The following is a 25,873-nucleotide window of genomic DNA, read 5'->3' on the forward strand; positions in this document are numbered from 1 at the left end:
GCTTAAGCCTTTAAAAATGGTCCATTGAGGTGTATTTGGCAGCCCATTTTAATGAATGCGCTGCCCCTGATGCATCACACTTGCAATTAACACACTGCTGGGTAACAAACAGGCCCTTTGTGACTTTTATTATTATTTCTGGTTATAATCTGCACATCACTATGGGATATCAGCATGGTGGTCTAATAGGGCTTGCTGGGATTTGTAGCTCCTCACATTGCCAAAGCAGCCACAAGAAATGACATTATTCTACACATCGTCAATATTTATTCCCTGCTCCTCCCCGTGCCACTACACCGAACGGCACCAAGATAACGTCAGCCGGTTCAGCACAGGGTGACCCCGGCAGGCGGGTGTGGCGGTGCCATGGCTCACGTGGTACGGGGAGGGTTGTAAATGGGTGTTGTCAAGTGGGGAATGTGGGGCGAGGTCGCAGGACCTTGTTGCTAGGAATCAGGTATATGCTGTTGCTAGGCTCTCGGTTTCTGTGGGCGGAGACTTGTGCCCTGGGTGTGACGACCCGCGACAGGTGCATGTGGGCGGGGCGTAGTAGAAGTGGGCGGGGCGGCGGTGGTGAAGTGGCTGTACCAGTCTCACCTCTGTCGCTGTCACCTGTCTCTTCCGCCGGAACAGAAATGGTAAGAAGAGGTTTCTGGGGGGCCATACAGGGGAAGGGCTGGCAGCAAGTACTGGGGGTGAGCTGTGTTATACCGGGCAGCCCTCTGACACACACACACGGTGATATTTCTATGTGGGGAGGGGCTGAAGACCTACCTGTGCACTGCATACACCTGTATAGGGTCCCTGCCAAGGATCCAGCCAGTGTCCTATGGAAGGCCCGCACTCCTCTCTAGCCATTTATACCATGGCTGCTGTGATTTGTGATCAGATGTCACTGGGTCTCCTTCATTCCTCTGTAACATGGAATATCTGACAACCCTACCTGAGTGACACTGATTTTTCTAAAGCCCTCTGTATCATTCACCATTAAATATTGCAATGTTTTACCTATTGGCGATCTGCTGATCTCCTGACACCTCTGTGCAGCCACTTCCTGTCTGCATGTGGCCAGTGAAGGCTCCATGGTGGGTTCACCGCTGGTGAGGACCTGAGGATGGTTATGTGATGTGTTTAAATGGCCACCTATAGAGTTGTGTGATGGTGACAACGCAGGAGAAATATTGGGAGACAGGGACAGGTTGTCACCCCAGACCAGGAAGTGCTGTCACATTTTAAACAAAAGCTGCAGATCTGTCATTGTTCTGAAAATGACCAATCTGCAGCCTCTGTGAGATTTGTGGTGCTGGGGTCAGAGGCAGACAGGTGGGGTGCAAAGTGTGCAGCTGTACTGGAGCCCTGCACCCTTCCTAGGCACAAGGGATCGCCATGGGGGCCCCAAGACTGTGCTGCACAGGGGCCCTCTGGTATTATCACCTGGCTCCCAGTAATCTCAGATCCGATGGTCAGTGCATGTTTCTGAGCCTGTGCAGTGCTATACAGCTCCTGTGGCTGCACATCTGCTATGGCTGCGACAATAGGAAGAATATACAAAGTTGTCTGAGATCACCCCGAACTCCCAGGTGGGCAGTACGGACGTCATAGGCTGTGATTGAACGATCGGGAGGGTGTTGGAGCATTACAATATGTAGAAGTGAAATGGCCACTTTCCCACCACCGATAATAAATATCACATGTGGGTGCACTGACTCATTATGTAACATTAGTATTGGAATGAAATACTTTGTAAATTGCATTATTAATTTCATTTCAGGGGGGAGCCACAGCATTCTGCTGCATCTGTTGTCTCAACCTTCCCCATTCAAGTGAATAGGAGCAGTTAGGATTTCTTTTTTTCATGCGGTCCCATGTGCAGGTGGTTTGCTGCTCCTAAAAGCTCTTAAAGTGCTAAAAAGATCCCCAAGGCTTCATTTGTAATGCTCAGTTGAATGTGTCTCATAGATTGGCCAGTGCTGGTGAGCCGGGCTTTATTCCTGATATATACAGGCATTTGGGATTCATAGGATTCCATGACTTGTATGGGGGGATGACAGCCAAACCTATACTGATCCCTACATCCCAGGCAGTGACCAGAAAGTGTTTGATTCTGACTCCATTTGTCATGGTATAGGGAGAGGTTGACAATGAGAAGTATCTCAGCATTTTTGTGTAACTGGTTGCCATGAAATGTTCATTGTGTGGTATTACAGGTTATGGCAGAACAATGTGGGCTGGAGTGTGGCTCAGGAATGAGCCCTTAGGAAATGGCTTGGATTTTATAGAGTTTGCTGCAGATTGTTGTGATGGCGGCACAAATGGAGAAGCATCCTCTGATTTATCACTGGCTGCACTGCTAGTAATCCTGCCCTGCACCGAAATTCATCCATCGCTAATAGAAGGTGTCATAGCAACGCACGCTTGTGACAGTGATCTGCTATTACCTGAACGCACGATTGGAAATGCCGCCTTTCCTGCCGGTGTCTTCATTTTCTCATAGCCTGTCATTGATGCTGATTAGGAGCAGGCAGATCCTTCACATGGTACAACAAAAGATTTCAGTCTAGACAGAATAATCTGCTGTAAATATAAGGCGGTGATATATTCCTGGAACCCAACCCTAGAATATGGGCTGCACAGACATTTTAGATCTTATATAACTGTTAATCTAATTTGCTTCAGAACTCCTAGGAGATAAAAAAGTTGCACAATATTGCATCTCTGTAATCATTCATACACAGTGGCAGCACCAGGGGGTTCTTGGATGTGAATTGCACCCCCTATTCCCCACAGCACCCTCACCCCTTCATCCCATGCCCATGACCATTACCTGCAAAACAGCAGATGGGTACTGGAGTGCAGAATAAGTCTAGGGGCCCCATCTTGGCCCCGATTGTTCCCTATGTCTGTCACTCCTATGGGCATTACCTTTTTTCAGCTGTGTACCCCCAGTGACACAAATGAAGGGAACAGAATGCTCCCTTCCTTACACTGATACCAATGAAAGGGACATTATGTTTTCCACTGATACAAGAGATATTATGCCCCACACACAGGAACCTGACCAACGTATGCCCCCCTCTGACTGCAATGACACTTTGCCTCCCCATAATCATAATGGAAGATAAGTTTAGCAACTTTTTACCTAGCACTGATGCAGGGATGTTCTTCAGGGCCATTTGTTATTTTCATGTAGTAATAACTGCTCCATTGTTTTCAGACTGTTGTCACGATTGCCCATTTCCTGTTTGCATATTATCACAACTGCAGGTTTGTTGCCACACATTGTCACGTTTGCCCATTGGTTGCTCTCATGTTGTCACAATTGGTCTTTTAATGCCATGATGTGGTCATGAGTATTGCTTTGTTGTCTACTTGCTGATTGTTTGTTGTTGTGTATAATATATGATTACCCATCAGTGGCCCTTATTGCCAGCATTGTATGTATTGTCATGTCACTTCTGTTTGGAGGACCAGATTATTGTAATTTAGCCCCTGTGCACTGATAATAAAACCTTAAATGGTATTTTTCCTCCCTTTTCCTGCCTGTTATTAGTATTAATAATGGATAATGGTTCATTTATTCCTGTCTTGAGGTTTATGTTTGCCTGGTATACTCTCCCTGGTAGCACACTAATTAAGGCAGATTTTGTGGGTAAAAGGATGATGGAAAATGTGTGCAGAGTATCCAGGAAATAGGCTCGGGTATTATGTACCATCCCTATCCATGCCATGCTTACTGATCAGAGCCATGGGAGAATGTGCAGCATGCCTATAGTGGCTGCTAACTAAATAACATTACATTTTAATTTTCTAAGAACCTCTTACCATGCAATTATTCAAATATGGAATTCAGGGCTGGAAAATTATTTCTCACACTCCCCAGCAAAAAATGACTGAAGCCGCCTCATTATTACATCATTATAATCATTTATTCCATGCAAGCAGAGTTATTACCTATATTTTGACTTTGCATCCTCAAAGCGAGGGAGAAGCAGCACAAGGAATGAACCAGTTGTACTGCAGTCCAAGCAGAAGATTTGCAGGTGTCACTGAACTGTTACTGAACTGCACTCACATCCTGTATGAGTAGCAGGAAGTACATTTTCCAGAAGCCATGGCAATGCCCTGTCATGCTGTGCTGTGAAGTGCTATAAACTAGAATTTAGGTCCTTGCAAAGATACCAATCCCTGACTATGTGACCGGGTGCTGGAAGATTGCAATTACCACGGCATGAAATTTGCCTGGGAGCCACCCCACCCATAGAGAGAAAATAATGGCATCTGGTTGAACAACACACTTTGATGTGGACTGGGGACATGTTTAGAATTTAAATTAGAATATAGGTAAAATAGAGGTATTTGGTAGCAGATAAACAACAATCTTTGTGTTAAGAATTGTTTTTTTCCTGGCTGATTTCCATGCGTATTAGTGCCATATTGCAGTATTTGAGACAAGTAGTCACATAGAAGTCTATGGGGAATTCTTAGCTAACAAAGTGACACAAGGACTGGGAATATATTACCAAGGAGGTTATGTTACACTTACCATCCCCACTTCTTCAAGTCCTCTACATCTATTTCTAAAATAAATATGTATTTAAGTAAACAAATAAATGGCTGACCTCTTTCTTAAAATGCTAATTGTACGGCTGCCTCTGGCTTCAATATTTTGAGTCACTGACCTGGAACAAACAGAACAGGGGGATTGGAAGATAAATTAAATCTCCCCAATCTGCATATTTTACCTAGATAAGTACTAAAGTTGGCTTCCAGGTAACTAGCATTTTCAGAAGAAAAAGTCATCAGCAACAATGTTTGTATTTGTCAGGTTTCCTTAAACCTGAAGGTGTTTATGGGCATCAGTCGTTCTAACTGCAAAAAGTTGGAAGTTTTCTTGAACCAGGAGTGCAGATTATCAGCACCTATATACAGTGAGGGAAAGAAGTATTTGTTGGTTTTGTACATTTGCCCTCTGAGAAAGAAATGACCAATCTATAAGTGTAATAGTAAGTTTATTGTAGCTGTGATAGACAGAAAACCACAACAAAAAAACCCTCCAAAACCCAGTGCTCAAAAGTCAGAGCTTGATATGCATTGTAATGAGTGAAATAAGTATTTAAACCCCTATTAACCAGCAAGATTTCAGGCTCCCAGGTGTCTTCACTGGATGCAGGTAACAAGCTGAGATTAGGAGCCATTACAATTATAGATTGGTCATTTCTTTGTCAGAAGGCAAACATACAAAACCAGCAGGGGATCAAATACTTCTTTCCCTCACTGTAGTTGGTTTGCCTAAAGATTGAGGGATCACTTCTTTGTGAATAATTTGTAAGACAATCATAGGAAATGAATGCATGGTTATGTAGCTGTGATGTGACTCCAGTATAGCCCAGTGTTATTTATAACCGTGTTATTCACTTGGATGCACAAAATCGCCTATGTGCAAACCCTCTATATCAGTAGTGAGGGCACAATTTGAAAATAACCCAGAAATAAGGTGCGCTTCTGTTCAGGTAACAGGAGAGGAGAGATTCTTGGTCCATTTAGCGCAGTACGACAACTGACAAAGGCCAAGATCCGGTGAATAAACACAACCATGTCTGCTTAGCTCTTCACAGATTCTTCCCATGACATTTACTTATTTCATCTGATATCACTCGCTCATCTGGCAACCAATGTGCTTTCTGATGAATGTTATACCTGTACCTTTTTTTCAAATGTGTAAATAACTTACAAAAGTTACTATGTATCCATAATTTAAGCCTTGGAGCAGCCTTTTTCAATCTATTAATCATGGGTGAATCCTTGAAATACATTTCAGGAATCCCCTCACATTACATTATCTTGTTGGTCAGTGAGAAGAATACCACCATTACAGATAGACAAAAGATCATTTGTGTAGGTTATATTGCTCAAGGAACCCCTAACAACCTCTGGTGGAACCCTGGTTGAGAAACACTATGTTAGCCCTTATTTAGGCCAGGGCATGCTTTACCATACCCTATCCAAAGTGTTGCACCGTAATTTATTTTAAATAGCATCACTTGCAAGCAAATGTATTTGCATTTCAGCACATACAATGTATTGATGTAAACCATCTATATGTCATGATATGTTCCAGTTCCTGCCCTAATGCACAAAAATGCATGATTCAGGTGGTGTGGACTGGTTGTTAGGGTCAGTCTGAATCACTGATTTCCAATATACTACAGGCAAAGCCAGAATTCCTGTTCTGAAATCATTGAATCCAGAGGTTCATCATGGCAGCCAAGGAACATGCATGTGAGGGAGAGATCAGAAACGGCAGTCCCTGATATATATATTGTGAGCAAATTATTTATGGACACACCATATCTCTGGCGTCAGTATCTCACCCTGACTCCATCCCCCTCCTATCACCCCATTATATGTGACCATTGATTTTCTTATTGGTTGCTATGAGCACACTGACATCATTGCTATCTGGATTATATATTCAAGCTCTTTGTGTCAGGTCAGTGATGCTGTTTTGGCAGATTATCCTTTTGGCCTTTCCTTCTCTGAGTAAATAACGATTAATATTTAAATTATTTTACTTTTCTTGAGACCAGCAGGCAGAGGCAGCATTGGCCAAGCTTTTACTCTGCATACACAGCTCTGAGGCTGCAGCATGGAGTGCCTAGGCACCCCCACATAGCTGAAAGTGCTCTGATCATTTTCAGAAATAGTAAAGACAAAAGGTACTCATGTCAGGGTACATGATAATATTACATATAAGGCATATTTACTATTTCTGAATTTCCCCCTATAACATAGCAAAACTTCAGTTAAGTTCCAATTTAATGAAAGTAAAGTCTTTTTTCCTCTGGATGACTTTACAACTTCGGTCAAAGTTTCACTGACAATATTATGTTTAGGAGTGTTTGTATTTAAATCCTAGCGATAATATCATGTTTATGGGTAAACCTTGGCATTAGGTGTATGATAACTTTTCCTTTCTATAAACACTTAGGATAAGATCAGCCACTTCTGTCTATTTATGTTTTGGCTTAACGGGACAATTCCCATCACTTTCAGATGAAGGTTGTGTTTCTGGTTTTACTGGTGGACAGCCATTAACATTTTAACCTTACATCAGATTGGCTGACAGGAAGAACAGGATTTGGTGACACATGGCCTAACTGATACATTTAAAGAAACCTCGAACAAATACAGAAGCTTCAATAATCAGTGTTCTATTTAAATATGATAGTTTCCTGGTTCTCATGCTGATTCAGTGGCTGCAGTGCGTTCCAAATCACTAACTTGAAACAAGTATACTTATCACCTGGTGGATATTTGTTTATGCCAGAGAGCCGGGTAACAAGCATTTTCAGCAGGCAGTAAAAATATTCTTTAGATCTCTCTTGCACGGGCTTCCTTTATTGTGCACAATTATGTTATATATTGTTTCTTTTTTTTCAATCTGAATTTTATTTGTTTCTCAATTTAAATCATTTTTATTTCAGTTTTGCATGAGATTAGGAAAACTGTTTACTAACCATTGTGCCAAGGTTGCATTCGTGAACCACATGCTCATTAAAACCACAACCACATTAAAAAAAGCAAAACAATATGTAAAAAAAAACCCTTTATTTTGCAAAAGTTGTTTTAAAGTGTATTTCTACCCAAAATATTTTATAACATTTTTGGACAGCGTTGGAGGGATTAAAACTCATCTTGGGTTATACTGAAGCCAAGAGAGAGATTCCTTCAATTCCTGTCTAGTTATGAAGGCAACTCTCCTAGAGCATTGGAAAAAAAGACAATAAAAAAAAGATCATAAAGCAATGGTTGTTAAATGAAAGTTTTCTGTTCCTTCAAAGTGACTCCTGTGAGTGTGACAGCTACCACAATTCTGCAACACAAAACCAACATGGCTAGCACCCAGGGCTGTTGGTTACCCTGTTTGGAAACCATGGCCATTCATTTCAACCCGACTCCCCCTTTGCAGCTACAGCAGCTCCTAGTCTTGAAGGACTTCCTACAAGAATCTGGAATGTGCGCTGATTTAGCTAAAAGGGCAGTCATGAGGTCAAATATTGTACAGGAATACCTGGATTCACGTTCCTATTCATCCCTACTTTTTAAATTAGAATTCTCTACATTTATCTGTATGTTCTGATGAGGTATACGTTGTTTTAATAAGGATATCGTTTCCCCTGTGATATGTAAAACAGATTATATAGAAAATTCTTTTTTTTTTTTTTTTATTCCTACTTGCATCCTTCACACTTTATATCTGCTGTCCTAATTGCCAAGTTTATTACTTCTGGGCAGAATTGTTTTTCTGTGCGAGTGGATTGCTTTTGGGGAGGATTAGATTGTTCCAAAGTGGATATCCATGTTGGCCTATATTTTATCCTAAGAGCTGATTTCTACTGGCAACTGAAGATTCACAAAAATTCTCTGAGATGCAGAGCTGCTGTGCTAGAATCTAATTAAATGTTTAGTACATTTAAACATCTAGGACCTTAAAATACTGTAAAGGTCACGTGATATACTAAAAGCTCGCCTCCTTTCTGCAAGCTACATCTGGCGGGAGGATCTATTCCTATATGTCATATTCTAATGACATAGTCAACTACATTTTCATTTTTACTTGACAGCCTTTTGCTCTGTATACCTTTTACACTTCTAAAGACATTGAAAACAGTAGTAGGAGAAGTCGCTATTCGGCATGTGGCATTAGCATGCTTGCTGACACATGTGCCATGATTGTGATGCCCTTGGTACTACTAGGGGAATGTATGACAACCAGGCCACTAATGAGGAGCCTGAGTGATGTAGGGAATCACACATGCCATGAGAGAAGCAGTTTCCATGCTAACAGACAGTAGTTATTATGTCCACAGCTGTAAGGGGAGGTAGGAGATGACACCATGATCTACATTCCAGATAGACCCTTCTTAAGGTATGTAATGCAATTTAAAACGGTGAGAACGGAATTGGGCTTTAGGTTCTTTATTGTGTTTCAATAATGGTATGGTCTTGTCTATATATGACAGTGGTCAACCCACAATTATTTTTAAAGCTGGGTGAGAATGGGTGGGTGGCAGCCCATGTATTGTAACCAAATTTATGCTAAAAACAGCCTGGTGGTTACTGAAAAATGCCGGGTGGTGCACCCGGATGAATAAGGCCGGGGAGAACACTGTATGAGTTTCTAGCTTTCAATTAACTGCATGTGTGGCTTAGAACTAGGGTGGGTCCTATACAGATAAAAGACTAAAAGTTTTATTGTTCCTGTTTTTTTTTCTAAAGATCTGCAGCATACATATGTTTTACTTATTACCTGCAGCTTTACAGTTCCAGAGCTTCTGTTCATCTTACTCATAAGCTTGGCCATGCTTCTTATACTAACCATATATCTGGAGTTTTAGGCTGATATCATTAGGAATTGACATTCTTTTGTCATTTTAAATGAAAGGAAAGGACCCACGCTGCACTGCTGACATCACAAGAACAGTGCCAGGTAGATGGCCAAGTCAGTATTGCAATTACTAACCTGGTGGGAAAACCATAGCAATATTAACACCCCAGCTTCCTGATTCACTTGGTTTTAGGAAGTGGATGTTGACATTACAAGAGAAATATTTTAGGTGTTAATGCATGGAAAAAATGTTCACACATTATTAACACTTTTCTCTGCTTCAATGAAGAGACATTACCAGACATTGCAGCAGGTGATAATACTGAATGGAGTGACACCAATGTGTAAAGTCTGGTATACTAGAAAATTCTCCAAAGGTATTTAACAGGAACACAATGTATCTAATGTTCCAAATTAAACTAATTAAAATAAACTGTTTATGTGATTCCCTTTATTATTACCAAAAAGGGACGCATTCACCTGATGAGAAGCAATGTATACTAAAACAAGATGTAGATGTAGATGTAGATGAAATCCAGTATTTCATGGTGTTTTGTTTTGTGGTTGGACATGTATAAAGTTTCTTGGAAAAGTGTTCATAGTAATCGTTGCTAATTTATATAAATAGTTAACCTATTTAGGCCCAAACATTTTTCCTAATAAAGTAAAAAGGATTAAAGCCTTGTATTGTGCATACTTCCTGTTTGTATATTATTTAGGAGAGATTTCCTATTTTTTTGTGTGGTTATTGTAGCTGGAAATTAAGGGAGTGAGGAAACCCAACAGGGATACCGATGGCAAGTATGCAACCATTCAGTAACATTTTTAATTTTCCTTCTTAAAGAAAATGCAATAGAAAAAAAATATGATGAAATGGATGTTATGAACTTTATATATATTTTATATGTTAACTTTTTATACATTGAATATGACTGTGGCGTATTACCTTAAAAATGTTCTGCTCCATGAGTGACAGATGAAAGTAGAACTGGCTGGAGGTAACTGTGAATCAGAACAGCCCTTATTTACATACTTGTTTTGGGTTAGTTGGGGCAGCACGGTGGCTCTGAGGTTAGCACTCTGGCCTTTGCATTGCTAGGTCACAGGTTTGAGTCTCGGCCAGGACATGGAGTTTTTGCATGTGTTTCCTCCGGGCACTCCAGTTTCCTCCCACATTCCTATTCTATGATGGGGACATTAGGTTGTGAGCCCATTTGAGGGACAGCTAGTGATATGACTATAGACTTTGTACAGCTCTGCCTTATATGTGGGCGCTAAGTACTGTGTATTAATATTATTGATTTCAGAGGGTCTACATAAAGCCAGGAAATATGGCACTTCAGAACAAGAATACTTTTTCTTGGACATGTTTATTTCAAACATAAAACATGAACAGTGCATTCCTCTAATAAATATGTATGGAAGAATAAATAAAGAAAAAAATTGAACATTTACCTAAGCAAATATAAAACAAAGTAAAATGATACTCCCCATGATTCAGTGGGAGTTTTAATGTGTCACACTCTATAAGCCATTCTATTTACTAATTACTACAACTGCCTACAACCTCCCCATATAATTTCCTGTTTTTTGTCAAACTGGGAATGTTTTTTTATTAAGAAATGATTTCATGATCTCATTTCATGAGATTAGGGCTAAATGTAGAGTCTTTCTATAAAAATTTTCATATATAAGTAGTTTCTCTTATAACTCTAATAAACTTGGGTGCAGTGCTTGTCTTTATGATTCATAAATTAGGCCAGAATACTGAGCTCTTACCATAGTTTATAATTAAATTGTCACAATATAAAGTGGGAGTTCCTCATGTGTGAATTGATGAAAGGCTTCATTGTAATGAGTTTCTGCCTCACCTTAGACTGTCTTCATCATCGCTGTAGTTAATTGGAACTCTGCCCATGTTCCTATACTTTTTATAACTGAATTTATAGCAAAGTGTGGGCAGAAATTATACAATGGTAGTAGAAAGAGTAGGAAGCTAAATGCAAATAAATAGGTCCTGCCAATAGTTCCAGCCAATGACTAGTAAATATAGGTCAAATATTTTTTTTCTAGTTGTGAATGAACTGGGGAAGGCTTGAGACATCGTTCAGGTTTTTGGCTGTAAATATTTCACAGGTTCAAACATTTTCTTTCCAATAAAACAACAAACTTCCTGTCACTTTCTGTCCTTTTGGGTTGCCTGTTTGTGTAAGGGAAATCTTCCCAATGGGTAGACGTCAATACAAACCTGATAGTTTCTGATCTTTCCTTAACTAACCAAATCACAAAAATACCATTGAAAAAATAGTAGCAACTTTTACATCGCCTTAGACTTGAGCTTCAACAATGTGAATATGGGACAGTAGGAATAAATGGGTGCAGTGCACATTTTCCACGCAACATAAAGTGACTCAGAGATAAATGATCACTTCTACAGTCAGTTATAGTGATCATTCATTAAAACTTTATAAATGTTTACAAATTTTTACCTAAGGAAGCTGCCAGGACATGCTACAGTAAGGCTCCGTACACACGTCAGATAATTCTCATCCGATAATCACCTCAGGGCTAATATTGGACTAGAATCTGGCATACAGTGCTTGTCATCTGGATGACTGTCCTGGCGGATCCATGGGCAATGAAGAGGAACAATCGTAATGAAAGTGAAGGGAAAAGAGGGCACCGGGGTGCCGCTCTGTCGTTCTCCCCTCTCCATAGAACAGAACGGCACTGTATGTACAGCACTTGTTCATGCATTGTGCAGTCTTTTGTGGTTGGAAAGGATCATGAATGATTCTTTCCAACGACAAATATTGCACGTGTGTATCCAGCCTAAGGCTACTACAACTGTACTCTATGTGGTTATTGGAGTTACACCAAGTGTAAAGTTATTTACACCAAAGTGTAATCCACCACATGTGGCGTGTTAATACACTCAGTGGGACACCATGATGATGTCTGGAACACATCAATGTCCCTGTGAAATTGGGATAGTTGGGAGCTATGTCTGTGTGTGCAGTATATACATCAAGTTGCCGATCTTTAAGTAAAACCAATTTGCTCCTGCTGTAGGTCGCTATTCTTATTTTTGAAATACTTAGCAGAGGAAACCCTTGAAAAGTTGTTAATAAACAGGTGGCAACAATGTCTCTGCTAGAGTTTCAAGGTATTTACACTGGAGAACTTCTTCCACAAGAATTCACCTATTCCTGGTGTATCAGTGTTCTAGTAATAGATCCTGCATTGAAAGTCTTTGTTTGGGCACTTATTATAAAGGGTGACAACGGTCTCCTAATTGAGCTCCTATGTTGTCTCCCTGTGGTATAGTACCTTGGTAGAGACATGTGGCTATGCCAAAGTTGGTCATAAGGATATCAGGAAACCAAGGATATCAGGTCCCAAGCAATCATGTGCATCCAAAGATGAGAAAATGCATGTAGACATTAAGAGGCTAAAAAAGGCTGAAAGAAAGATGAAAGAAATTTTTTATGAATATAAAAAACACAAATATGGCATTTGTCCATGATACAAAGTCCTTTAGCAAACTGAGTGTCTTTCATTTAGGATTTATATCTACACTTGACAGAATTGTTTTTATTTTTGTTTTTCTCAATTGATAAGACAATGAATGTGTCATTCACCATTTATTGATTTGTGTGTATTTTTCTGATGCACTGATTGATTCATTTAGGGAATGTTTGCTGAATGTCACATATGCTGCTTTTCAAATATTTATAACCCCTAGGGTTATGCTGTGTGTAAATTCAGCATTGGTATTTAAAGATGAGTTGTAAAGCAATCATCACAAATCTTTGCTGTATGTTCTGTGTGACTCGTTGTGCTAGATTTATCTGCATGTGCAGCCGATATTTCAGCAAGAAAAGAGCAGCACTGCTTCTTAATGTCTGAACCTTACAGAGCCCCCTTATTTAACTACATTGCTTACTGCTGTCAATAAAGCTGTTATTTAATCATGGGGCCTGATTTATTGAAGCTCTCCAAGACTGGAGAATGTAGGCAGTCATGAAACAACTTGATTTTAAAGAAAATTATTCCAGGTTTGCTGGATCCCCCAGGTTCACTCATGATAGTTGTTAGATGATTGGATGTTCTCCGGCCAAGCTTTGATCAGCCCCATTGTGCCACTTGTCATACATGCATTGTGTCACTGTTCTGAGCAGAAAATATAAAAGTAAATGACATAACTTGCTGTGAATATATTTGTAGCTACACATTGTGTACAGTTATGAAAAGGAACTCATTTTTTGTTATTTTATCATTTGTTGTCATCACCACAATGCTGTTAATGGAAGGCTATATACTGCCTCCCCCGCTGTACATATTTTTTCCCCCTTTTTAATTAACACAATGCTCCTCAGCCATTTGGTAGTCTTTTTGTACAATTTTAGTGCATTTGCATGCTATAGTCACTCTTTAGAGTCCAGATTGACTCAATGACTAACAATGGGCAAAAACAGAATTTATATAGCGCCAACATATTATACAGCGCTGCACATTAATTAGGGGTTTCAAATGACAGACAGATACAGACTGTGACACAGGAAGAGGAACCTGCATTGAATAGGTTTAGTGCATTTGGGGTGAAGTGAATCTAGAACAATCAGGCTGTTTATATATCTAATTTTGTCCAGCAGTTGTATGTTGTAGTTTGCCAAGGAAATGTATAGCTCTTCATAACCACATGTAATGGTACTGTAACTAATTGTGTGGTGAGGCAACCTAATTACGTCAGACCTCAACACAATATTAAAATCATGGTCTGCGTTGAAAAGCTTACATTTACCCAGACTTTTTTTCTTTATTCCTTCCCTGCAGATTCGCTTTCTTCTGTTGTTCAGCCGGCAAGGGAAGTTAAGACTACAGAAATGGTATGTCACACTGCCAGAGAAGGAGAAGCGCAAGATAACACGGGAGCTGATACACATCATTCTTTCTCGGAATCCCAAGACAAGCAGCTTTGTAGATTGGAAAGATCTAAAACTTGTGTTCAAGAGGTAAAGTAATTCATGTTGTTCACTTATATATAGACAAACTAATTGAAAGGCATGCCTTGTACATTTACTGTTTGAGTACAGTCTCTCTAAGACCTTGCTCGCATTTTTTTTTTTTAAAGCAGGTGGTTTAAAGCAGCAGTTGCCAAACTTTTGGAGCTCATGGACCACTAAATTCAAAATTTTAAATCCCGCAGACCAATAATATGAATTTTTTTTAATGTCAAATGTATTTAACGATAAATACATTTGTAAAATAATGACCTTTTTTAATGGTGCCTGACGAGGACTGTGGAGGCTCTGATTCATTGATCAGCGCACGGTTAAGTGAAGTATTACTATTGTTACTATTACACTGCATCACAAGAAAATAAATATTGCCTACTACTTGGTCTAATCCTATACTAAATCAAGTGCGCTGGATCTAAATCTGAAGTCCGATTCTGCCTAGGGCATCAGGATCCTAAGTTATTTACACGTACTTAGACGCAATTAGCTACATTCTCTCGTTCCGCAGTTTCTTTGTAATCTCTATACATAACCAACTTTTGCCTCATAGTTCCATGACATTACAAAAACGTAGTTTTATGTTGCAACAACATATACAATTACACATAATTCACCCTTGTTCAACACACATGTACACTTCAGAAGTGTTTCAGGCACTTGTTTTTGCGTTTGTGGCTCTCCGCTGTCTCCCATTTGCAGAAACCAGCAGTAGTCGCCCATCATGTTAGGATTGCACCGGCCTTGATATGTTCTGGTAGAACCTCGCCCCTTGTTCATCACTCGCATCACCCAAAATTTGTGGGAAGAAGCCAGATGGGAATGTAAGAAATTAATTTTAAGTGACATTTGGCAGCCAAGTTGATGGTATGCTGTTAGCATGTTGTTCACGAGTTCAGCATGGCTTTCAGCTTGCTGGTTGCCCAGACAGTTTTGTGCAACTGACACATATGAATCCCAAGCAGCGAGCTCAGGTGGGTTGAGTTTTTCTCTGAATGTGACATCACGCATCAAATTGCGGATTTGGGGACCAACAAAAATGCCTGCCTTCAGTTTAGCATCTGTTATAACTTTTCCAAACTTGTCCTTCAGATACTGAAAACCCATACCATCACAATCCATTGCAACAACAAAGTTTTTCCTTAATCCAAGTTTAATATGAAGTGGCAGAAGGTAAACTTTCTGTGGATCAATGAGTAATTTATGCTTCACGTTGTACTGGCCAACAGTGTGTTCAGGTCTGGGTGGCCATTCTTTCACTTTGTAATGGTTTCTGTCATCACGACTGTTCCACAGGCACGGAAAGCACAAAAATTTTGTATATCCCAATTGTAGGCCAAGAAGGAGTGCCACCACCTTCAGGTCACCACAAACATTCCACTTGTGTTCTGAATTGTTAATCAATTTCAAATTGACCTAGATGGAATTGTATGTCTCTTTCATTCCCTTGCCATGAGCAAGAGGAACAAGATTTTTCGTTACCTTTATGCAGCAATACAGCTTTTAAACTTGCTTTGCGCAAGTTTTTTTTAACAATTTCCACTGCTCTGGTATGTATTCGCAACCTAACCCCATCATCAGACCACTCATGTCAGTACAGAATCAAATGTGGTTTTCCAGCTTGTAATAACCTCCAAACTTTCTGTAACGATCACGAAAGTGTGAAGTTGTCGTTTCTTTTTGTAGCAAATTTCACTCCTTTAATCTGGAGGTTCAGACTTCTCGTTTGACAAAGACAGGTCTCTTACTAGATCATCTAAATCTGATTGGCCTATAAAATGTGGGGGTTCATAACATACATTAACATCTACATCATCCTCCTGTTCCTCATCCGACATGTCACTGTGAGTAACAATAGATATAGGAGGGACTGGCACTGGATTCTCTGCATCATGTGGCACTGGCTTCAGAGCAGATTTACAATCAGGATAGACTCAGGATAGAAGCTCAGAACAGTGACTTCTTCTTCGAAAACCCAGCAATTTTACTCATATAGAAGTAGGAGCACGAGTGATGGTCTTTTGGCTCATGCCAAACCATAGGCACAGAAAAAGGCATTTTATTCCTTTTCCCATTCAACCATTGTTTTAGGCCAACGTAACACACCTGACAGCAGATATGAGGTGCCCAGCTTTTATCCTGATCTCCAATTTCACATCCAAAGTAATACATGTAAGCAATCTCACCTTCTTGGTTAGGTTCTTGCGTTGATCACACAGAGTATATTTGCCACAAATGTAGCAAAAATTGTCTGGTTTATTATCACAGCTGCACCTACACATCCTTTCAGCTTAAAACAGACTCGCTATGGCCTAGCTGTACTATCCAAAAGGATGGTTTGGCACTAGAGACAAGCCCTTGGTCCATCCCGCATTATATACCTATTTCTGACTTGCCCAGCCGCTGCTGGAACATGTATTGCCACCAGGGGATGTGATTCAGCTGAGTCGGCAACAGGCATAGTGGTAGCTGAAAGTGTTTTAATGTTCCCATGTAAAAGTACATTACCCAATTACTGACCATTTGAACAGCTATAGCACGCCTATAACTTAAAATTTGTACATGATAGGCAAATTCTGAGTTCAGAGTTGGAATCCGCACACTCAATATCATGTAAATCACGTGTTATTTCCAATAGCAAAATTGTTTTTTGTGCAGTGTTATCATTAGTTGCATTATCTTTGGTATTACTAAAGAAATGCAAAATATTTGTTTGATTTTTCTCACTCATTATGGGTTTATTTCATTCGAATCTAAGACCAAACAAGAAACTATTTGATGCCATTAAATATAACAGTTAAAGAAAATACAGAGTTAAAGTGATACTTAGCTAAAAGAGCATCTGAGAAAGAAATAAAATACGTACGGTTCGGCAGCAGTTGCCTTATACAACTTAGGACTCCACTGACGTCACGCTGCACCTCCCTTGTTTTTCCGTCTATAGTACAGTTCGTGAATTTAGTGCAATATCAAGGTGAAAATTGTCATTTAGAATATAAGAATTTATTATTAATATTATTATTATTATTATCAAAAAACAGGATTTATGTAGCGCCAACATATCACGCAGCGCCGTACATTAAATAAGGGTTGCAAACGACAGACATATACAGACAGTGACACAGGAGGAGGAGAGGACCCTGCCCCGAAGAGCTTACAATCCAGGAGGTGGGGGAAGTCTCACACAATGGAAGGGGGCATATGGTGTGATGGGCAGTAGAAAGGATTTTAGGAGACAGAGAAGAAGACGGGTAGGCAAGTTTAATGAAATGGGTTTTGAGTTCTCCTTTAAATGAGCAGAAGGCAGGAGCAAGCTGAATAGGACGAGAAAGACCATTCCAGAGAAAAGCTTTAGAAAAGTCTTACAGTTGTGCATGTGAGGAGGTTATGATTTAGGAAGTCATTAGGAGGTCATTGGAGGAGCGAAGAGAGCGGTTAGTATTTTTCCACCAGTTTCAAAAAGTAGGTTGGACAGGAACTGTGGAGGTATTTGAAAGCAAAGCACAGGAGCTTGAATTTGATTCTCAGGTGAAATGGAAGCCAATGAAGAGAACTACAAAGAGATGCAGCGGAAGAGGAGCGGAGGGAAGGATGGATGAGTCTGGCTGCAGCATTCATAATAGATTGTAGAGGAGAGAGTCGGGTTAGTGGAATATCAGAGAGGAGGATGTTGCAGTAGTCCAGACAGGAGATAAGAGCATGTACAAGGAGTTTGGTGGTCTCTGGGGACAGGTAGGGGCAGACAGGAATATGTCGAGGGGGGACATATGCCAGGGGTGACAAAAATATGTCAGGGGGAGATTTAGAGTTTAAGGGGGGGGGGGGGGGGGGAGTGATGAGTTCTGTTTTATCCAGGTTGAATTTCAGAAACCTGTCAAACATCCATGATGAGATGGCAGACAGGCAGCATGAAACCTTATCCAGGACTCAGAGGGAGACAAGTCATCAGCATATAGATGGTACTGTAAACCAAAGGAGAATATTAGACTACCAAGAGAGGAAGTGTACAGAAAAAAGAACCAGTCCAATGACTGACCCTTGGGGAACACTACCAGGGAGAAGAGTTAGAGAGGGGGAAGTACCACTGAAGAAAGGCAGAGAGAGCAGTGTCACTGATACCAATGGAGCGCATGATTTGTTTTGGAAGGGGGTGATCAACAGTGTCAAAATCAGACGAAAGATCAAGGAGAAGGAGAAGGGAAAAGTTGCCTTGGGACTTAGCTCTGATAAGGTCATTGGCCACTGTAGTAAGGGCTGTTTGGGTGGAGTGGGCAGTTCGAAAGACAAACTGGAGGGGGGCAAGGAGAGAGTTGGTGTTGAGGTAGTCGGTGAGTCTTTTGTAGCCGAGGCGCTCAAGAAGTTTGGAAACATATAGAAGGGACATAGGACAGTAGCTTGAAGGTAGTGAGGAGTCTAGTGAGGGTTTCTTCAGGATAGGGAGAATAATGGCATGTTTCAAAGTGGAGGGGTAAATTCCAGTAGAGAGGGAAAGGTTAAATAGTTGAGTTAGAGCGGGGCCCAGGGTGGAGGAATGGGCACGGAGTAGATCAGAGGAAATTGAATCAAGTGGACAGGTAGTAGATGAAGATGATGAGAGGAGACTTCATCCACAGTAATAGGGCTTTTGTGTCCTTATAAGTCGCACACCAAATATAAATACAACAAATTGTAGAAAACTAGAGCGCCCCACCAAAAATAGCTTCCATTTATTTTCCTTGCACGTATACGCTTTGCACAGTAAACATGTTCCACTGCTTCAGATAAACCTCCCATTCCACCTAAATGGAAAAAGTCCGACCATCCAGAGATGCAATTTAAGTGGGAAAAAATTTTGTCCTTATTTGTGTTTCCACCCAGATGTTACCAGACTGGTTTCCTTTTAGAATGTCATTCTGTTTTCTGAGAACGTGATGTGTTCGTAATACTAGGCTTGTCCTGCTGGGTTATGATTAATAATAATAACAATAATAATATGGAAATGTCTACTTCTTTCACTGATGTACATGGGAGCAAATGTACTGTTTCTGAGTCTGCCTGGGCTGATGTTGAAATGCAATATCATCTTCAGCTAAAAAGACTTATATGTCAAAATTGTTATATTTTCTTTAATTACCCTTTTCAAATGGTCATAAAGAACACGACCCTAATTAGAGACAACCTTTTTTGCATAAAGCAGAGAACATCATGTTGGGACCAAGAAGAAATATTTCTCCAGAACAAAAGTCTTCTGTAAATATCAACCAAGATATGTGATATATTGGTACCACATATATAAAATACCTTGTAATAAATTATAACGTCATCATTCAGCAGTTTACAGAGTGATTATTGCCTATGGACTGCACCTCTTATGATAAGCACCTCTCACTCTGAAAGCAGCACCCCAAAACAAACAGCACATTAGTGACATCTGCAAATTTCACATCTCGTGAGAATGGTGGTCTTCAGACACAGATGTGGGTGATTTATGCCTTAGATGATAAACAACTATTCTAAAATTGGACAGATCAAACAAAACCTGAGTGCTACCAATCGTAAAAAACACAGCTTTTGATAATTGGATTGCCTTTTCTTTATTGAACAAATGGTACAGACAATCAAATAGTTTAGAATGTTCCATTCATTTTAGGTAATTCTGTTCATTCTGTTTTTTATTAAGTGAGAACCCTAGGTTGACAAATACAGATGTGTTGGTGACCATGAATATGGCTAATGCTAATGCTAAGTGTTCTTTTCAATATTCCTATGGTATAGTAACATTGTATAGTCCATGACACCTGACCATTGCACAGTTTTAACATGCTAACACAGCCTTTTGGTACTGTAATTACTGTATCACTTATTATTTGTTTCCTCCTCTGTAGGTATGCCAGTCTGTACTTCTGCTGTGCTATTGAGGATCAGGACAATGAGTTGCTGACGCTTGAGACTGTCCATCGACTTGTGGAGCTGCTTGATAAATACTTTGGAAATGTAAGTAATCCTTGACACATTTACAAATGTGAATATATTGTACTTTTGTACCAAAAACTTCACATTTTAATGAAAACCTTTCTAAAAATAACCAAGCATCTGTCAATTGTGTAATTAGTGTAAGCCTACAGTTGTATGTCATGACAGGTTTCCTTTATGGCATACTATATTTTAGGCCTTACTATAGAGGCACATTTTTTTGAAAACCTCAACACTGACATTGTAGTATTTTATAATAGAAATATACAACCTAAGTTCTCTCTCATCCCTTCTCTTCTTCTTGTTGTCACCATGATATTGTATTTAAAAATCCTCTTTATAAATTTCAACAAAGATTTTTGAGATGTCTAAATGCATCTTACAGCATTTATTAAATTATTTCTAGCTTAAAGGTATGAGAATATGGGAATTAGTTGATTTTAAAACTCCAAATTTGTCTGCCTTGCTTTAATTTTATTGGTAGTCCTGGGGTTACCTACCATATGCTGAGGAGGGATGTCCACTCACAACTTTCTAAATTGTATGTGTGTTTTTTATTATTTTAGTTGAAATAAAAAAAAAATATCACTAATAACACAGCTCAAAAACAATTTTTTTTACTTGCCAAGGATTTTTCGATATATTTAGTGTATTTTAGGTCTGCTGAATCCAGAAATGATATCCGTTTTATTGAATTGGCTCTAATTCTTGGGATACAGGAATCTGAATAGACGATTTTTACCAACAACAAATGTTAACACATATTATTATCAATCTTTATTTACACCAATGTTTTGCATTTTATATAATAAATGTAGCATTGTTTTCATGAAACTTTCATTGGCCTTCTTTTTATTTATACATTTTATTTTTTTACAGAAATATGAGTTCTTTAAGAAGAAGTTTTTTAAATGACCCTAATGTATTTTGCTACATTTGTGGTGAATATTCTCAGCAAAAACAGAGAAAAAAACATTACAGAATTTGTGAATCAAGAATATCTTGCATATTTTGGTATTAAACTGGGGGACCAAGATAAGTATTGGGCTCCCCATATGGTATGCAAAACTTGTGTGGAGTGTCTACATATTTAAAAAAATGGAAAACTGAAAAGTTTGAAGTTTGGTGTACCTATGGTATGATGAGATCCCAAAAATCATCATAATGATTGTTATTTTTGTTCTGTGAATGTAAAAGGTTTCAATTGTTACAAGAAAATCAAGTGGGAGTACCCTGATTTAGAATCAGCAAGACGACCTGTGCCATGGTGCTGATGTTCCCATACCAGTGTTCAGTACACTCCCTGATATTCCTGTATCCAACATGGAGGATATACAGAGTTTGGACTGTAATCCAGGAGTTAGCAAAAGAGCAGTTCTCCCAAGAAGAGCTCAATGATTTATTATGTGACCTTAGTCTGTCAAAACAAGCATCTGAACTTTTAGCATCCAGGCAAAAAGAAAAGAACTGTCTGAGACTGGAAGTTAAAATTACAGGTTATAGGACAAGAGATCTGACACTCCTACCATATTTCAGTGACGATGGAGACTTTGTGTACTATTGTAACATCCCTGGACTAACTAGCCTATATGGGAGTACCAGAATACCGAGCAGAAGACTGGCGGCTTTTCATAGTTCCACTCAAAGTTTGAAATCTGTTTTACTGCATAATGGCAACTGCTATACATCAATTCCAATTGGTCACTCAACAAAACTTTAAGAAGAATATGAAAATATCACAATGGTCTTACAAAAGCTTTGCTATCATGAATACCAGTGGTCCATATGTGTTGATTTAAAAATGGTTAAACTTGGACAGCAAAGTTGATATACAAAGTATCCATGTTTCATCTGCTTGGTAGATAGTAGAGCAAACCAGGATCACTGGAAAAAAGTAACATGGCCTCCAAGGGAAAACATGAAAAAAGGTGCCGCGAACATCATTAACGAGCCAATGGTTGACAAAGAAAAAATCATTCCCCCTCCACTACACATAAAGTTGGGAATAATGAAGCAATTTGTTAGAGCTCTGAAAAAGGATGGGGATTGCTTCAAATACATTTGTAGATTCTTACCTGGATTGAGTACTGAAAAATTAAAAGGGAACCTTTGATGGACCCCAGATTCGGAAACTGATAAATAATTCAAATTTCACAAGTTACATGACTGATACTGAAGCTTCTGCCTGGCACAGTGTGCCAATTGCTAAAATTTCCTGGAAACCTTGGGGATTTCAGTGAGGAACAAAGAGAGAGAGAGGTTCCATCAAGATATAAAGGTGATGGAAGAATGGTATCAGGGCAGATGGGATAGACACATGATGGCAGACTACTGACGTGATTGTCCCGATCATCAGCATAAAAGGAAATCATACAAACTGAGTTTTTCAGTGACCTCTTTGTGATTAGTTCTGTAAATATACTGAATATAGAATATATTGACATTAAGTATTTCAAAAATTTATTTTTGTATACGTAGGCATATCTAGTTTAATTTTGCTTAATGTTCATGTTTTAATAGATTTCTATGAGGTTATTATTGCGGTCATTATTTCAAAAACTAGAGCCAATCTAGCAAAACCAATACCATATTTGGAATATGTGCTTCAAACATAACCTAAAATGACTTTAATCTGTTTGACAAGAAAATGTTTGTTGACCAGTGTATTATGTAAATCAGTGTTCCAGTATTGTTAACCCTTCAGAGTTGTAAATACAATTAATGGGTAAATATGTACATTTTATGTAATTTATCCAAAATTATTGCATACAAAAATGATGGTGCTCTGTTGAGTATTTCTTTGGATCACTTTCTGTTGATTCAGTTGATCAATTTTAGTAGTATAACTTTGGCATTACTTGAGGTAACTAAGTAATACATACATAAAAATAAAATCCCAAAGTGAAATATCTGGAACAAAGCATTGCACAGTTCTTTGAATGGGGAAAAGGAAATCTTTTTTAATTAATGCACATTTGCTTGTTATGGGACACTGAAAATGTAACAAATTATTAACAAAAAGCAAATGAAGAAAAATCGCCAAAAATAATAGGTAAAGGAAGATGGGAGTTAATTCAGGCATATTAGGGTTAATAAGTGGTTAAATAGGAATACTTTTTATTTAAAAAGGTTTGGAAGGTTTCTTTAGGAAATGGTGGGAAGTAGAAGTTGTAAGTGAAACTTACTAAATATTTGCATAGTTTTCCTGAATAGTTACTGTAGTGATCATTTAAACTTGAAAAGTCACCAAGAGGTAGAAGTTGTTGGCAGACATGCAAAGTCTCTTCTGGCAAAAAAAAAAAAAAAACAAACGTTCCTCCGCTTCTGGTGGCTTTCTGGTTTTTGCTTACACTGCATGGTGCATGGGCCATGCAGTTTAGAGTCTGGCTCCAATCCATTCACCACCAATAATAGACCTGTATGCTGGGGACAATGTAACCCCTGAGCATGCATCATTGCTATCTGCATAGTGGCCAAAAAGGACTCGCAGTGGACCCAGAAGTGTCAGCAGTTAACATGATGACTTTGGTTTTCTATAGCAACACTGGACCTGTCATCACTGTAGGGTGCTTAAAAAAGGTAAGCGCATGCCATAATCGGAATGCTGTATATACTTGCCAGTTAGGGCAGAAGCTCACCACCAACCAACAACATTAGTTTTGTTTTAAGCAAGAAGTACTTTGAGAAATGTGAGCATGTGACAGCAAAGCCAATCAATCAGTGGGTCCCATCAAAAGTGCTATCTTATACCCTGTGCTCATTGAAAACCACAATGCTTTATATTTACATGGCTGAGGCTTAATGAGGCCTTAAAATAGTAGTGTTAAAATAATTGCAAAACAGAAAATGCTAAACTTGATTTGTGAAATATGTTAATACTTTATTTTTTTTTTTACATTTTAGGTCTGTGAGCTGGACATAATATTTAATTTTGAGAAAGCCTATTTTATCTTGGATGAGTTTCTGATGGGTGGAGAAATTCAGGAGACCTCTAAAGAGCTGGTAGTGAGAGCCATCGAGGATTCTGACATGTTACAAGAGGTAACAATGATTGTTTTTGTTCAGTTTATTTAAACAGCATTATCCTTCTACCTCTATCTCAAAGTTTCTGATTAATGTGTCCAGAAGTAATACCTGAGGACATATTGTGCTAAGGAAGCAAAAAAACTTTTAAAGTCCAAATGAGTTCCAAGAGTGTGTATGATAAAATATTTGTATATGGTGCTCTGGCCAACTATTGTAATTTGGCATGAAGTGCCAAGGCTTCTACAAAACCCAAGACATCAAGCCCTGGAAGGCTAAACGTTCATTATATAGTGCGGAGCCAGCCAGTCCTAGCCAGCTCCAAAATTATTGTAGGACATTTAACCAAGCCTAAAGCACTTGGTTTAAGAGCCAGGGACTGAGCTGGCTCACAGATAGTTTCTTGGCTGTTTGTTCAATTGGGTTCTATATCAAATTACTGGATTCTAAGCCCTGGCCAATCGAACAGACTTATTTCATAGTATGTGGAAGTAAACCCTAACCTCAATCAGTAACCTGGAAAAACTAGGAATGCTAGCTGTTAGTCTAGGTAATTTCTTGGACTTATCAAAAACTTGACTATGGCTGGAGCAAAACTTTATCTGTTAAATCGCTATGACCTGTAACAAACACACTATCCTACCTTGAGAAAAAGATGTTGACATATTTAGACATGGAAGCCAGTTTCTCAGCAGACTGATCTTTAGTCCTAAGAATGTAGGCTGTGGCTAGACAGGGGGAAGCAGGGCTTGGTCCATTTGGGTTTCTGAATATTAAGTAACTAAGCCTTGGTTGGCAAGATGCCTTAATGGCCCCAGGACTGGGTAACTAACTGCGTAACTAAATGACTTGGCCATTTTGAGCCACAGTTAAGGCCAGTTACACACTGGAACTGTGAACAAGGGCAAACCTTCTCAGTATCTAATAAGAAGCTTTTAGCTCAGGTTTTATGGATGAAAATATCTAAAAATATCTGAATACAGATGACCTGTTGTGCAGGTAAAACAAAATCTGAAAAAAGTAACCACTAGCACAGTTCTGGAAAACTGGATTACAGGAAAGTGTTCTAATCACTGTATATTTTGCATACCAAATGTCATAGTAAAATAAATATAACAAATGCAGAGTTTTGTATAAACCGCTTCAAATTATTTTGCAGACAATGGAAGAATACATGAACAAACCAACTTTTTAAGCTGGGAAATATATTCTTTATGTTCTGTAACAAGAGCAGAGCCTATGCCGAGGGTTTGTTTGGACAACCAAGGATTTTCTCTGCCACAGTGCTCTCGATGAAGACATGGCACCGCTGGGCGGGCCACCTGCCAACTTGCAACAAGGGAACATGGAATCATGTGGGACATGATCACCAGGACTACCTTAGAGAACCCTTTGCAGCAGTATGGACCTAAGCACACCCTATGCACAGGGAATAAATTTATGCAAAGGAAATCATGATTTTTAAATGACAAATAAAATATTTTTATATCTA

General features: G+C 39.1%; 1 protein-coding gene across 3 annotated transcripts; it reads left to right on the top strand.

The window, feature by feature from the left end:
* The first annotated feature begins 512 nt into the window (after window positions 1-512).
* AP1S3 (adaptor related protein complex 1 subunit sigma 3) lies at window positions 513-25,873 on the top strand. Of its 3 annotated transcripts, none has more exons than XM_072407857.1 (5): window positions 513-638; window positions 14,225-14,403; window positions 20,271-20,379; window positions 24,262-24,399; window positions 25,541-25,873. In XM_072407857.1, the coding sequence occupies exons 1-5, from the start codon at window positions 534-536 to the stop codon at window positions 25,574-25,576; spliced, it is 567 nt and encodes a 188-aa protein (XP_072263958.1). In that variant the 5' UTR covers window positions 513-533; the 3' UTR covers window positions 25,577-25,873. The 3 variants fall into 3 exon arrangements, with proteins under 3 accessions (XP_072263958.1, XP_072263960.1, XP_072263959.1); XM_072407859.1 differs by lacking the exon at window positions 513-638 and adding an exon at window positions 1,068-1,100; XM_072407858.1 differs by lacking the exon at window positions 513-638 and adding an exon at window positions 2,442-2,537.

This window comes from Pyxicephalus adspersus, chromosome 4, assembly GCF_032062135.1.
Source record: "Pyxicephalus adspersus chromosome 4, UCB_Pads_2.0, whole genome shotgun sequence".
Lineage (NCBI taxonomy): Eukaryota > Metazoa > Chordata > Amphibia > Anura > Pyxicephalidae > Pyxicephalus > Pyxicephalus adspersus.

Coding starts and splice junctions, on each gene's coding strand:
- AP1S3 (XM_072407857.1), top strand. CDS start 534: ATGTGGGCGGGGCGTAGTAGAAGTGGGCGGGGCGGCGGTGGTGAAGTG. Junction 14,404..20,270: donor CTAAAACTTGTGTTCAAGAG/GTAAAGTAATTC, acceptor CCTCCTCTGTAG/GTATGCCAGTCTGTACTTCT. Junction 20,380..24,261: donor TTGATAAATACTTTGGAAAT/GTAAGTAATCCT, acceptor TTTACATTTTAG/GTCTGTGAGCTGGACATAAT.